Source organism: Salvelinus alpinus, chromosome 2 (genome assembly GCF_045679555.1).
Source record: "Salvelinus alpinus chromosome 2, SLU_Salpinus.1, whole genome shotgun sequence".
Lineage (NCBI taxonomy): Eukaryota > Metazoa > Chordata > Actinopteri > Salmoniformes > Salmonidae > Salvelinus > Salvelinus alpinus.
In genome coordinates this window covers 129,165,240-129,180,011 of record NC_092087.1, presented here as the reverse complement: position 1 = coordinate 129,180,011, position 14,772 = coordinate 129,165,240, and the positions used below count along the sequence as shown (strand labels likewise).

Here is a 14,772-nt window from a genome sequence, read left to right as displayed (position 1 = left end):
CCAATTTTTCTTTGTATTTTACAACCAATCCACTGCTTCAGTCAGTGGTCACGCGGGTGAGCAGCAACGGACCGAAGCGAATGGAGGAAAAGGAGAGCTTACGAACTCCTGAGAAGGCAGGGGGAACTGCGCAGAGGGAGTTCGGGAGAATCATTCATGCCCTGGAGCATACATTTAACTAATCCCAAACCAGCCCTACTGCCTACTCCCCATGCACTTGTGGAGATCTGAGAGGAATAGATTAGTATAAGCAATATGGGAATAGCTTCCTCCTTGCCCTCTGATAGGCTAGGTGGAGTTTCCGCCATATTGCCTACACCTATCAATTCCTCTCAGATCGCCACAAGTGCAGGCTAGGGGCCGATTCGGGATTAGGTGATACATACACTCACCCTGGGTTGTAGAGCATTACTGTGGAGAGGTTCTCACATGATTTGTTGAGATCGGTCATGGACAGACTAAAGGAAGAGAGCAGTCCACTCTGGGGGAAAAAAAAATGACCAACACTTAAAGCTCAACACGATCATTGACCTCATATTGACTCGTTGGTCAAGTCGCCTGCATCCTACAACGCTTAGGGTAAACGTGCCCTTCCACTAGATGGTTATTTCAAATCAACGTTTATTGATCACGTACACAGATGTTATCGCAGGTGCAGCGATAAAATGCTTGGCTACATGAGTAATAAGCTATACGAGTCATGACTTACTTGATTTAAACCCTTGGGGAACGTAGGTCATCCACACGTAATAATAACAAATCAATAATACCGCCACTACGAAGCTTCTATAAAAAGGCCTTTGAGAGACATAGAGCCTTTGGTGTTTACCTTCCTCTTTTCCCTTAGTTTAGCTGCCTCTTTAGGGTGGTTGAAACGGAACATGTTGGTTCTCCCCAGTAGGATAACAGCACCTATCAAACACAATAGAACAATAAACATTGAATAAAGATAATAAGGGGGAAAAAAATACATAGGAAGGGAAATACACATGGGTGGGTTTTACTACTGATTGGGCATTCACAGAACAGTCATTGTGTTGGCTGGCAGGAACTGGAACACGCTGTCGTACACGTCGATCCAGAGCATCCCAAATATGCTCAATGGGTGACATGTCTGGTGAGTATGCAATTTATGGAAGAACTGGGTCATTTTCTGCTTCCAGGAATTGTGTACAGATCCTTGCGACATGGGGCCGGGCATTATCAAGGTTAAACATGAGGTGATGGAGGTGGATGAATGGCATGACAATGGGCCTCAGGACCTCGTCACAGTATCTCTGTGCATTAGAATTGCCATCGATAAAATGCAATTGTGTCTGTTGTCCATACCATAACCCCACCACGGGGCACTCCATCACAACGTTGACATCAGCAGTCCGACACCATACATGTGGTCTGCGGTTGTGAGGCCTGCCAAATTCTCTAAAATAACGTTGTAGGCGGCTCATGGTAGAGAAATCAATATTAAATTCTCTGGCAACTGCTCTGATGGACATTCCTGCAGTCAGCATGCCAATTACACGCTCCCTCAAAACATCTGTGGTATTGTGTGACAACACTGCACATTTTAGAGTGGCCTTTTATTGTCCTCAGCACAAGGTGCACCTTTGTAATGATCATGCTATTTAATCATCTTCTTGATATGCCACACCCTTATTCTAAACCTAACTCTAACCGTAACCGTAGCAAGCAGTTGCTTATCAACAGTTTGTTGATAGTAGCCTATGAAAATCCAGACAATCAAAATAACGTGCCACCAAAAGCGTATATACCTTGGTTTAGTGGAGAGGCTTCTGTCACTTGCACTCCATTCACGGAGCACTGGGCCCCATTGAGTGGAACCAGTGTGACAGTGCCGGTCTGGTTCGCAAACATGCAATGTTCACTCTCTAGGTCCAGCCCATGGAGAACTAGGGAAGAGAGAGAGAGGGAAAGACAGTGTGCGTGCGTGCGTGCATTAGCATGATCAATTGTTTCTTTGTCTTGATTTGTAGCAAAGTACGACAGCGGATAGAGTATGTAACAGAGGCCACTCACCAATGTCCTGAACAGTCGACGCATCGTCTCGACCAACATTCGTCCTGCCCTCCTAGAAAAACAAATGAAAGCGATCCAGTATGTCAAGTCCATGTAACTTCTATTTAAGTTTGATAGGAGGACAAATTAACTTATGTAAAGCAATCGGAGAGAAAAAAAACAAAGTGTAAAAATAACTAAAGAGTCAAATTAATAACCTTTAGATGGTAGAGGATGATGCCAGTACTTAGGAGGTCGTCGTCGATACCAATTAGATGAGGCAACTCCGAATCGAGGACGACACCAATTCCCTCTTTCCTCAAGGCAAGGGTTTCTTCCTGTAAAGACGAGATCAATTGTCAGTCATTAGGAATTGAGTGATGATTCTGACTTAAGTCATTGAAATTTCAAAGCTGACTATAATATAAAAAGGCATATAACCAGAATGCTTCTGTGAACTAAATTGAACTTGAAATTTTATACAAATATATACCCACTCACCTTGAGAATGTTCTGAGTTTCATTCCACTTGTTAGTCCACTCCTTGGTTAGCTCCAACACCTATGACAGAAAATGCAAAAAATATTTTTCTTGAATATCAAAGATGAGGTCACATCATTATCTTGCTGTAATGCTCGACTTGTTCGTTTATGGATTCGAAGAATAGAACACTGCACTTCCAAAGTATCGATAGCTTATTTTGGGTGATCGTGTTCATTTTTACTCGTAAAGGAACCATCCACATGGCCTTACTCGAGCTTCGTTCTGTTGTAGTTTCTCCTCCATGCTCAGAGCGGTGGGTGAATCCAGAAGTGCAATCTGAGAAGGATGAAAACAAACCAACAATCAATACATTATTGAATCACACATCAATACTCCCTAAGTCAATGCGACCTAGTTAGATAAGATGGGACATTTAAAACACAACAAGGTCATAGGCCAGTAGCTGGAAAGGTGGACATTAATAAAACATAATGTACTAGCTATGCATTATAAAAATGTGCCCATAAATTAACAAAACGCATTTTTGCTATACCCATGTGTACTATAACAGTTTTTTATGTAACTTGTAAGGCAGTGTATTGTAGAGCTGTTTTGTTTTTTTAATTAAATAAAAGATTTAAAATAAAATAAAATACAGAGAAAATGTTGTAGTGGACAGGATAGTTGAGTTCCAATGCCCTAAACCAGTGGTTCTCAAACCTGGTCCTGGGGACCCAAGGGAGTACACATTTTTGTTTTTGCCCTAGCACTACACACCTGACTCAAATCATCAAAGCCTGATGAGGAGTTGTTGATTTGAATCAGGTGTGTAGTGCTAGGGAAAAAACAAAAATGTGCACCCCTTTGGGTCCCCAGGACCAGGATTGAGAACCACTGCCCTAAACCATCGACACACACACAAAACAATTCAGGTCAGTGTGACAAATCCTCACCTGGTTTCCCCGGACCAGAAGGGCCTTCAGTCGGGCAATTTCAGCCCTGAGCTCTCGGATGAGCTTGACGTTGCAGTCCTCGTTGATCGTGGGCTTGTTGATGATGTTCTTGGCACGGTTGGCGTAGCGCAGAGTGCTCAGCGTCTCGCCGTAGTTGACGTCAGCAGGCGAGACGGCTGCCGCAAACGAGAGCAAAACATCTTTGAAACCTTTGTCGTACTACAAAACACTTTTACAATTGCCGTGTTCTAATGCTACATCTTTGACTGCAAACATGCCACAGATATTTAGTTTATGGCCACTCACCACACTTAAGCCTCATATACATAAAGTCAGCCTTAACAAGGGTTTAGAAAGCCATGTTCTCAAATTCTAGCACCAAGTATACTGGACTAGGAACGCAAGAATGTCTGCAAAGCACATTCATGATTCCTGCTGTGGTACAACTGTAAAAAATTGGGGTCCTTATTGTTTTAGGGCTGAAGATCTCTAGGTAACCACCCCCATCCCGCCCCCCCTGGATCCATTTTACCCTGAGCTGAAGAGCCGAAACACATTCTGCGCATGCTTGGACTGTCAGAGTTAAATTAACGTTGTGTCATTTTAGTGCGTTGAAAACACACTGACAACATCCAAAATATATAATCTATACAGCTAAAATGTACAATGCCATGTAAAAACATGTTGACTGTAGCTAGGTTTCCATCCAACTGGCGACAGATTTGAATGAGAATATTCTAAAATCTTCAAAGAAAATGTGCATATTTTCACACCAGTGGCGTGTTTCCACCAAACGGACTTGTTGCAGATAAAAATCAGTGCGTGATGACGTAGTACGCACAAAATTCACTTTTTCGCTTAAGTTTTCATGCACCAAAAAAAATGATCTAAAAGTTAGATATGTTTCCATCGCATTTTCAACTCTACGGATAGTTTTGTCACAAAAACTGTGGCTTAAATAGCAAATGTGCCTACTCTGGTCTTGGCACGTGCGCTCCAGCCAACAGCAGCATGTGATTATTATGGATAAGAGGGAGAATATTTTAATTTGTCAAACGGCAGTCGAGCATCGATCATGTCACCAGAATCAGACTCTTCGACATTCATTTGGAAGGAGCATCACTTTCACCACGCTTTGAGTTCATCAGAACTTATTTGATTTGTATCCTAATAAACTGCATGGTTTCCTGAGTTGTAGTGGGAGAACCACACACCATGTCATCGCATGACTCCCAAGTTTACTTCGATATGATGGTTATTATATCAATATTTGCGCACAAAGGCGTTTCCACCGCCATTTCTTACATAATTAATTTTACAAACGAACAAATTATGTTGACATGTATACAATTGTACAGAAACTTCCTGTTTCCATCACAGATGTCTTTATTTTTTTCCCTTCTATGATATGACTTTAAGTGCATAAAAACTGTGGATGGAAACGTGGTTAAACAAAAAGTGTGCTTTCTTAATCTACCTAATTTTGCTAAGTGTTACTTTAGACAAAAGACTACTATATTCTTGTAATGTTTTATGTGAGAAAAATCGTAAATTACAGCTCACGTTGAACAAATTCTGAATTTGCGATTAATAACTCGATGACATTTTTCTATTGTTTGACAGCCCTAGCGCATGTGTTTCTTTACGCACACATTTTTTGTGGTCACCCTCCCTTCACATTTCTTACGGTCTATTGTGAATGTTAATTCTTCAACCATTTGATCTCAATCAGTTTTATGGGGATATGGGCAATTCCACAGTAACAAAATTATGCTGAGACACAGACTGTCATTCTGTTACAAAACTTTGCACTCGCACTGTTCAAGTAAATGTGTTTTTGTCAAATTGTATGTGGAAATTGTTCAAAGTAGTCCTTCTGCATAGAGTTGTACTTGGCGGGCAGCAGGAGAGCGGACGCCACCGGTGCCACGGGAGTCCGGCTCAAGGAGGGCGGCAACATCAACAAGTCACTGGTCACCCAGGGTCTCAGAATCATTCTGTTATTTTTTTTATTATTTACAATGAGCCAATGGTGTTAACCTATAGGATAGTCTACCTGTGTTTAGTTTAAATCAAAGCACATATTTTGCCTAGTGGGACTTGCTGTTGAGTTTTGGCCACATGAGAGAAAGAATGTTGATCTTTTGCACAATCATCATAAAATCTCATAAGAAAGTGTTTTTTTTGTCTTAAAGTAACATTATACTATATCTTGCAGACATTGATTAAGCTTTGATCCAACTTCATTAAACGAGCACCATTCGAGTCTATGAATAGAGCAGAGACTGTCTTTAAAGTAGAGGATCCCACCCACATGCGCAGAAGCATTTGGAACCTTCAGCTGATGGGAAGAAGGGTCCAGAAAAGTCATATCCGCAGCAAAGCCGTTGTTTAATCCCAGTAATACGCGTGGCTGGGCTCAGGATCTGATCTATAGATGAATGAGACTCCAGGGTTCCCCTTATATACTGAAGTAGACAGGTAAAAACCAAGGTTCCTAGTCCGGTGTATTTGGGGCTTTTCAAGGGGAGGATTGGAAACATTTGATTAAATGCAAGACATTTTGCATTATTAAGGACTTACTAGCGATCATGATGGTCTTGGAGTTGCCTCCCAGGCTGTCTTTGAGGAGCCACGTTAGCACAGAGTCTCTGTAAGGCACAAACACCTGCTTCTTCTTCAGGTTGGTGTTCACTCCGTCCTGGCTCAGGTCCGCTGGACCAAGACAAGGAAAAGATTTCAGATCAATCGATCAATTAGACAAATAATTGCCACTTCAGGCAGGCTAGAGCAAACACTCAAAGTATTTGAAAGATTTCAAGTAGTATTTGAATCCAGGTCTGATCAATGGGCAAATCAACAGACATTGGAACACTGCTGTGGTTCAAATATTGTAAGGGGAAAACGTATTATTGTGGCCTGCATATTCAAGCTAAAAGACATTGCCAGATAAGGGGTTTCATTCCCTTATGAATGAATTTATGCGACTTTAATGAATACGCCTTCATATCTGCTGTCTCAATGATATAACAGTTGGTGTAACAGTCACCCACCTAAAGCGGAGATGACATTGCCCAGGGTGACCAGTGACTTGTTGATGTTGCCGCCCTCCTTGAGCCGGACTCCAGTGGCACCGGTGGCGTCCGCTCTCTCGCTGCCCGCCAAGTCCACCAGGTGGATTTTACTGATCGTCTCGCAGGGCATCTCCGCGTCAAACTTAGCCTGGAGAGGAGGGAGAAAACACGTAAAAACCCTGAAGGATGTCAAAGAGGCTGAAAGGCTAATATTGTTAAGTCTGATGAAGAACTTTGAGTCGAAAGGTTGCACTTAAACTGTGGGTGCAATCAACACTATGTATCTAATTTTTCCTAATATGGATAACTGCCATCACAGAAGCTATTAGTGGCAACCCCTTCAAGGGTTAACATGCAGCATATAATGCAGCATACAGCCTTCCAAAGCCACAGTCCCGCTACTTTTTATTTCTCTCAATCAATGTCATTGATTGGCTAGGAGTCCACTCACTTGGTAACTGAATCAGTCCCTAACTAATAAACAAGGACTACTACACTGCGGCCTTTGTGGACTGGAGTTGAGCATTTCTGGAGTAGCAGTAGCTAGCTAGCCTAGCGGTAGCTGTAGCATTAGCTTGCCTAGCAGCCCACCTGGGTAAAGTTGATGGTGAAGATGGCGTGCGAGCGGCTGCTGGTGTCGTTCATCCCCGTGGCGGCCGTGGTGCGGTTGATGTTGCCCGCCTCCATCAGCTCCTCCACGTCGTGGTAGTTCTGCACCAGGTGCTTGGACAGGTCTGGGGTCAGATTGGATTAACACATGAGTTCATAATAGAGAGATCTCCACTGTTATAATGAGCTTGGGAGTCATCATTCTGCCTTACAGACAGGTGTGGGATCGGTCTCAGAATGAATAGAGAAAATACCAAATTAGATCCCTTATGTGCATATAATCTCATTCATTATGATCTAAAAAGCATAATGTTGTCTTACCTTCCACGTAGGGTCCATCTTTTGGGTGCTCCCTCACCCTCAGGTTGTAGGTTTGGGTGGACTTCCTCCTGAGCAGGTCCCTGACACGTTCATTGTAGATCTCCAGGTAGCTGATGATATTGAGAGGATATAAAGAGGTCATTCAGAGGTCAAGTTTAGCCTGATGAGATCTACCAATTATTATTAAGGGACCCTTTTTGTCGTCTCTTGGATGAGGTACGAATTGCTGGATCGTCTACTGATCATGTGCAATCACTTTTTATTACATTTTAAAAAGGATCATTGAGCCACCATTAAAAAGGAAAGATTTTCCAATTTTTTATGTTATATAATTTTTGTGCATCTCTGAGCAATGTTCTATCGATTCCCAGGGTAATTTATGTGTATTGGACCTATTGCCGTTCAAACAGGTAGAAATACAGCCAGTATATGACAAGTTTTGCATCTTATGATGCAAAACTCGTCATACACTAGCTGTGAAAATGTGTGTTTGGAAAGTTATATAATCTTGAAAACTTCATTGCTGATATGCACAACATTTTGGCACAGTATCAACAGTGGACTAATGCAACAAATACCAAAAGTATTGTTTTTGAGTGGATTATTCCTTTATTAAGCTTCTTAATTGAAGCTGGAGACATATCTCCCTCTCTAACTTTAAGCATCAGCTGTCAGAGCAGCTTACCAATCACTGTACCTGTACACAGCCAATCTGTAAATAGCACACCCAACTAGCTCATCCCCATATTGTTATTTATCTTCTTGCTATTCTGCCTCTATGGCCTATTTATTGCCTACCTCCCTACTCATCTACATTTGCACACAATGTACATAGATTTTTTTATATTGTGTTATTGACTGTACGTTTGTTTATGTGTAACTCTGTGTTGTTGTTTGTGGTGTCACACCGCTTTGCTTTATCTTGGCCAGGTCGCAGTTGTAAATGAGAACTTGTTCTCAACTGGCCTGCCTGGTTAAATAAAAACGTATTTATTTTTTTAATTCCAGAGAATGACAGAGTTTTCTTACCTGACCTCGGTGCGGAAGGAGGCCTCATCCCAACGAGTCATCCCAGCAATCCGGCTGAACAGACCCTCGCATATCCGTGGAATGAGACCAGCATCTCCCTGATGAAAAATACATCCGTAGATCAAACACTTAATCAAACGCAGGTGATAATTTGACGTTAAGGCTGACAATAATTGACCCTGTTCAGTGGAGGACTGGACTGAGGGAACCTGTTGATGTTACAGAATATATCATAAAATAATCCATTACTCATTACAGGGAAAACTCTAAATATGTCACATGTTTGGCTTTAGTCTTTCTCCAAAACAAGAGGCCACAGAGAAAACTGACACTGAACTTTGACTTGTACTTCCCCCTAATCACTTTCCACTAGACTTATGAAAGCAAAACAGGACTGTCAGAGCCCTCCTTCGTTACTGGGATATTTACTTAGGGTCTCCACGACTGATTGAAGTCCCAATAGTCTGATAACAAAAACAACAGCCCTGTTGAGTAGGCAAATGTTGTAGAAAGTTCCAGAAATGTCATGAACAGAGTAGACCCAATTCCTTATCTTCATGTCAGAGAGGCATGATTGTTGTACATTATACAGTTCCAGTCAAAGGTTTGGACACGCCTACTCATTAAAGGGTTTTTCTTTATTTTTACTATTTTCGACATTGTAGAATAATAGTGAAGACATCAAAACTATGAAATAACACATATGGAATCATGTAGTATCCAACAAATAAAAGTGTTAAACAAATCAAAATATTTTATATTTCAGATTCTGTCACCCTTTGCCTTGATGACAGCTTTGCACACTCTTGGCATTCTCTCAACCAGCTTCATGAGGAATGCTGTCCAACAGTCTTGAAGGAGTTCCCACATATGCTGAGCACTTGTTGGCCGCTTTTCCTTCACTCTGCAGTCCAACTCATCCCAAACCATCTCAATTGGGTTGAGGTCGGGGGATTGTGGAGGCCAGGTCATCTGATGCAGCACTCCATCACTCTCCATCTTGGTCAAATAGCCCTTACACAGCCTGGAGGTGTGTTTTGGTGTCCTGTTGAAAAACAAATGATAGTCCCACTAAGTCCAATCCAGATGGGATGGCGTATCGCTGCAGAATGCTGTGGTAGCTATGCTGGTTAAGTGTGCCTTGAATTCTAAATAAATCACCAACAGTGTTACAAGCAAAGCACCCCCACACCATCACACCACCTCCTCCATGCTTCACGGTGGGAACCACACATGCTGAGATCAGTTCACCTACTCTGTGTCTCACAAAGACATGGCAGTTGGAACCAAAAATCTCAAATTTGGACTCAGACCAAAGGACAGATTTCCACCGATCTAAATGTCTATTGCTCGTGTTTCTTGGCCCAAGCAAGTCTATTCTTCTTATTGGTGTGCTTTTAGTCGTGGTTTCTTTGCAGCAATTTGACCATGAAGGCCTGACTCACACAGTCTCCGCTGAACAGTTGATGTTGAGATGTGTCTGTTACCTGAACTCTGAAGCATTTATTTGGGCTGCAACCTGAGGTGCAGTTAACTCTAATGAATTTATCCTCTGCAGCAGATGTAACTCTGGGAATTCCTTTCCTGTGGCGGTCCTCATGAGAGCCAGTTTCGTCATAGCGCTTGATGGTTTTTGCGACTGCCCTTGAAGAAACTTTCAAAGTTCTTGAAATTGTCCAGATTGACTGACCTTCATGTCTTAAAGTAATGATGGACTGTCGTTTCTCTTTGCTTATTTGAGCTGTTCTTGTCATAATATGGACTTCGTCATTTACCAAATAGGGCTATCTTCTGTATACCTTGTCACAACACAACTAATTGGCTCAAACGCATTAAGGAAAGAAATTTCACACATTAACTTTTAACAAGGCACACCTATTCATCGAAATGCTTTCCAGGTAACTACCTCATGAAGCTGGTTGAGAGAACGCCAAAAGTGGCTACTTTGAACGATCTCAAATATAAAATAAATTTTGATTTTTAATTTTTTTTTTGGTTACTACATGATTCCATATGTGTTATTTCATTGTTGTAATGTCTTCAATATTATTCTACAACATAGAAAATAGTAATAAAATAAAGAAAAACCATGGAATGAGTAGGTGTGTCCAAACTTTTGACTGGTACTGTATATTTAATCATTCCACATCGTTGTGCCCTGCTGAACACAGCCCAGTCTTTGCTTTGGGCCTGTATTCATAAAGCGTCTCAGAGTAGGATAACTACGAATAAGATTATATAGACAAGGGAGACCTGATCCTAGATCAGCACTCCTACTCCGATATGTTTTATGACCACAGGCCAAGAAAGGGAATGTTTGTCTCACTGGATTTCCCATCATGGTGTAGGACTTCCCCGAGCCGGTCTGGCCATAGGCAAAGATGCAGGCGTTGTAGCCTTGGAACGCAGACTTGAGGACATCTGAGCCCAAGTCTTTGAACACCTGCAAAGGAAGATGGCAAACATGGGCTTGTTCAATAAGGTGAAATGTTCAGAGCTTTGGCAAATTGGAATGTAATGTAGCTGATATGATTCACAATGACAGCGACTCATTTGTTCCAAACAGTACCTCCTGAACAGGTCCCAGATCTAACTACCTCAAACAGATCTCACTGTAAGCAGTCAGTGAAAGAAAGAATCTAGCCAATATAGTACAAAGTCGAAAATATGGAATTTATGTATGCATAGTTTTAAAACACATTTATAACAGTTAGCTCATCGGCTGTGTTACTATTGATACTGCACTGACATGATGCCAGGGGTGAAAGTAAGCCGGGTACGGTCCAGGACAGAGAACCGTCAAAATAAATAGTGCGGGTACGCTGTACCGGTTGAACATATCACAATAATTAAAACAAAGATTCCAAGAAAACTGTAGACCTCCACATATTATTTATCATTACCGCATGTCAGCCACATGAAAAGTTGGCAAATGTGTGCAATACGCTTCAAAATGCGATGTGATTTGGCGACAACACATTTTTGCAAAGGCAGAGATGAGTGGCTGTGACCAAGACGCACTTGGACAGTGGACGCGTCAATTCAGGTTACAAGTGTAAGCCTAATCAAAAACAAATCACTGAATGTCATTCATTACACCTCCTGGTATTTTGTTACTGAGGTCTCTTTCCATTCATCAAATGGCGGGTGCACAGTGCACTGTATGCATTCCAGGAATTATTTTATAGTGGAGGAACGTGCGCAAGGTAGCCAGGCTTACAGGAGCATTGTCATCTAATTGTTTGATAATCAGATGAAAACGTCATGACTGTTTATGTTAATGGCACATTAAAAAAGGCAATACATTCAAATGGAACAACAAATCTTTACTTTAAGGACCACAGAGATCTTAACAGGGACTCTATAAGTAATTCTGTTTCAGCCTCCCAAAAAATGTGCATGTGTGATAAGGTACTGTACCAGTAAGAAATGAAATCTACTTTGACCCCTGTGTGATGCAATATTATGATTTTTTTTTAAAGGTTGCACAACAGTAAGTCATATCTTATGTCTGAAGGTTGGGAGTCAACATGTGGACTAGACTATCAGAACATAAGCCAACAGTTTTGACTCAATGAACTTCCATCCATAACAAAATGTCCTACAAATATATAAAAAATTTAAATGACTGCTGAACAGAGGCAAATGTAAGCTGCTTTGACTATAATCTGATTTGGACAACAACAACATTTGAGAAAAAAAAGAAAAAAAGAAAGAAAGTGTTAGTCCAGATCACGTTTTCCGACTGAAATATGACATTTACCTTTTCCTGAGAGACAAAGGTGTTGCTTTTACTGTCGGCGGAGTCATAGGAGAAGTCATAGGTGAAGGTCTTTTTACTCTCCCTCATCGAATCCCCGGTAAGGCCATCTGGTATCTAATTAAACACAACAAAATAGGATGAAATACACTGTAAAGACAAAGTGGAGTGAAATTTTACTTCACTATGCAAGTCAGTTAAGAACAAATTCTTATTTACAATGACAACCCCGGCCAAACCCTCACCCGGACAACGCTGGGCCAATTGTGCGCTGCCCTATGGGACTCCCAGTCACGGACGGTTGTGATACAGCCTGGAATCGAACCAGGGTCTGTAGTGACACCTCTAGCACTGAGATGCAGTGCCTTAGACCACTGCGCCACTCGGGAACCCCGGACATGAGGCATGTTCACTGATCATACGTTATGACCAAATAATCGAACTATGTATTCAATTCTTCTAAATGAACTGATGAACTAGTATTAAAAAGTAATATTCAATAACACTTTATGCTAAACATCTGCCAAGTTGAAAGAAATACAGGCCTCGCTATGGGTAAATTAATTATTATTGCGATAGAAAGGCTGTTTAAAACTTAAAATTACCTTCAAGTTTGTAATGGTGGTCTTGTCCCCTTTTATTTCAATTATGTTTTTGGCAGTCAAGTCCTTCTCCCTGTAAAAATCAAAACATAAAACACGTTAATACTTCCAAATAACTAAGCTTTCCCTTTCTTTGAGCCAAACCAGGATGCAACAGAGACAGTGAACCAATGAAGGAGCATCAGAGTAAAAAAATGATTACCAAATTGCAGTACTTTGTGATTCCCAAATTGGACCAACAAGAAAGGTACCCGTTACATTAGCAACAAAAGACAACATAGTAAAGTAAACATACATTTACTGTGATTAATTAATCAGAAGACTACATTCTCGCTAAGATCGGGCTAGTGTATGCCGTCTGGGGTCAGGAAGAATGCCAACTGAATCCTCTTAGTTCATATTTGCTTAATTGATCACTAAAAGTCTGGAGGAAATGTCTCTTGGTATGACTATTCCTAGTCTCTCTGTGGAAGTATTCAGTTCAAGCTTTTATTATTAGTGGCCTTTCCAGTATGACATACTGTAATAAAATAAAACCGTACTTTCTGGTGCCTAACAGATTACCATTAACACAATGCCAACTGGATCAGGTTATACTCTGGGCCAATTGGTATAAAAATGTGTCAAAGGTTACTTCCTTCAGAATCCTTCCTTGTTTTTCCTACAGGTTCATAGTGGATCTTACTTGGAATCTGTACATAATATTTCGCACACCTACATTTAACATTTTTATTTTATTTAACTAGGCAAGAACAAATTCTTATTTACAATGACGGCTTAGGAACAGTGGGTTAACATGCCTTGTTCAGGGGCAGAACGACAGATTTTTCCTTATCAGCTTGGGGAGTCGATCTGGCAACCTTGTGGTTACTGGACCAACACTCAAACCACTAGGCTACCTGCTGCCCCAGCATAAATGTGTAGAGTAAGTGGCAGGGTGGTTGTCTTCTGTCATGCAGCTATGTATGTATCCTATTTACTGTAGGAAATAGTTTGATTTTAAAAAATAAAAACGAATGCCATGCAATTCTTGACAGAGGTCAAAAAATTATTAAGGTATCCCATAATCCCTGGGTGGCTGCCAATACTAACTCCCAATACCGGACACAGCACAGCCATGGTAGTTCTAGTTCCTATTCTTCATGTTTGTTTTGTTGGTTAACTGTTCACCCGTCACCTTGCCAGCTGTCTGCTACCTAAAATAATGTGTGCGCGCCAACCTCCAGGCGTTCTTTCTGGTAGATTAGCAATGGGGTGTGTGGTGGGCTCGTGCTCCTATGAGTGGGGTTGACATTTAAATCCAAAATTTTGTCTCCCTCTAAATTTTGGAAGAGACAGTTGTGGCAACGTCAGTGCATGTTATGACAAAAATATAATAAGCAGTGTTACTGCAACATGGCCAATCAAATGAGAGTATATTAAACTGTTAGAAGTTCGAAATGGTTACAATGTATCACAGTGAGCCAGACGGGCGCCTCTCCTCAAAGGAAACAATATAACCATTAACAACAACAATAGCATAATTTGGCCGTTTTTGTTTAGCATGTTTTTTTCTTTACTTACCGTCTGTTCATAGGCCTGAGCCGGACAGCTACCCGCACCGATGCCATTGCACATCCCTGTTGTGTCGGCGTCACCTGCTACTAGATCCAGGTATCCTTGAAAATAACAACCCAATCGTGTGAAGTACAAATAAATGTGGCTAGCACCCAAAACCAGTGGGCTACGCGCGTTTCGGTATCTTGAGTCTGTTTCCAATTTCCTCTGTACCACCCGACCGGTTACACACAGAGCCAAGTTTACTTTCAAAAGAATAGGGCTAGCTACTTTATGCGCCTCCCTGAGACTTGAGCGTGCACTTTATATTAGCCTGCTAACATTACCGTCACAGAAAAAATAATCAAACACACAAAGTGTCATACGAT

At 41.4% G+C, this 14,772-nt stretch overlaps 1 protein-coding gene across 8 annotated transcripts in view; it reads right to left on the bottom strand.

Annotated features, from left to right (window-relative positions):
- The window catches only part of LOC139568763 (kinesin-like protein KIF16B), a 30,335-nt gene extending 15,790 nt beyond the window's left edge, over nt 1-14,545 (bottom strand). For all 8 annotated transcript variants that reach the window (XM_071390826.1, XM_071390827.1, XM_071390828.1 and 5 more), the window contains exons 1-17: nt 14,411-14,545; nt 12,851-12,920; nt 12,249-12,362; nt 10,812-10,928; nt 8,486-8,583; nt 7,457-7,566; nt 7,118-7,260; nt 6,506-6,674; nt 6,036-6,167; nt 3,453-3,628; nt 2,770-2,835; nt 2,518-2,577; nt 2,235-2,354; nt 2,038-2,089; nt 1,773-1,910; nt 830-912; nt 393-481 (exon numbers count right to left, since the gene is read on the bottom strand). In XM_071390826.1, the coding sequence (XP_071246927.1) occupies nt 393-481; nt 830-912; nt 1,773-1,910; nt 2,038-2,089; nt 2,235-2,354; nt 2,518-2,577; nt 2,770-2,835; nt 3,453-3,628; nt 6,036-6,167; nt 6,506-6,674; nt 7,118-7,260; nt 7,457-7,566; nt 8,486-8,583; nt 10,812-10,928; nt 12,249-12,362; nt 12,851-12,920; nt 14,411-14,457 (1,784 nt within the window). In that variant the 5' untranslated portion in view covers nt 14,458-14,545. The remainder of the gene's footprint in view (nt 1-392; nt 482-829; nt 913-1,772; nt 1,911-2,037; nt 2,090-2,234; nt 2,355-2,517; nt 2,578-2,769; nt 2,836-3,452; nt 3,629-6,035; nt 6,168-6,505; nt 6,675-7,117; nt 7,261-7,456; nt 7,567-8,485; nt 8,584-10,811; nt 10,929-12,248; nt 12,363-12,850; nt 12,921-14,410) is intronic.
- Nucleotides 14,546-14,772: the final 227 nt, after the last annotated feature.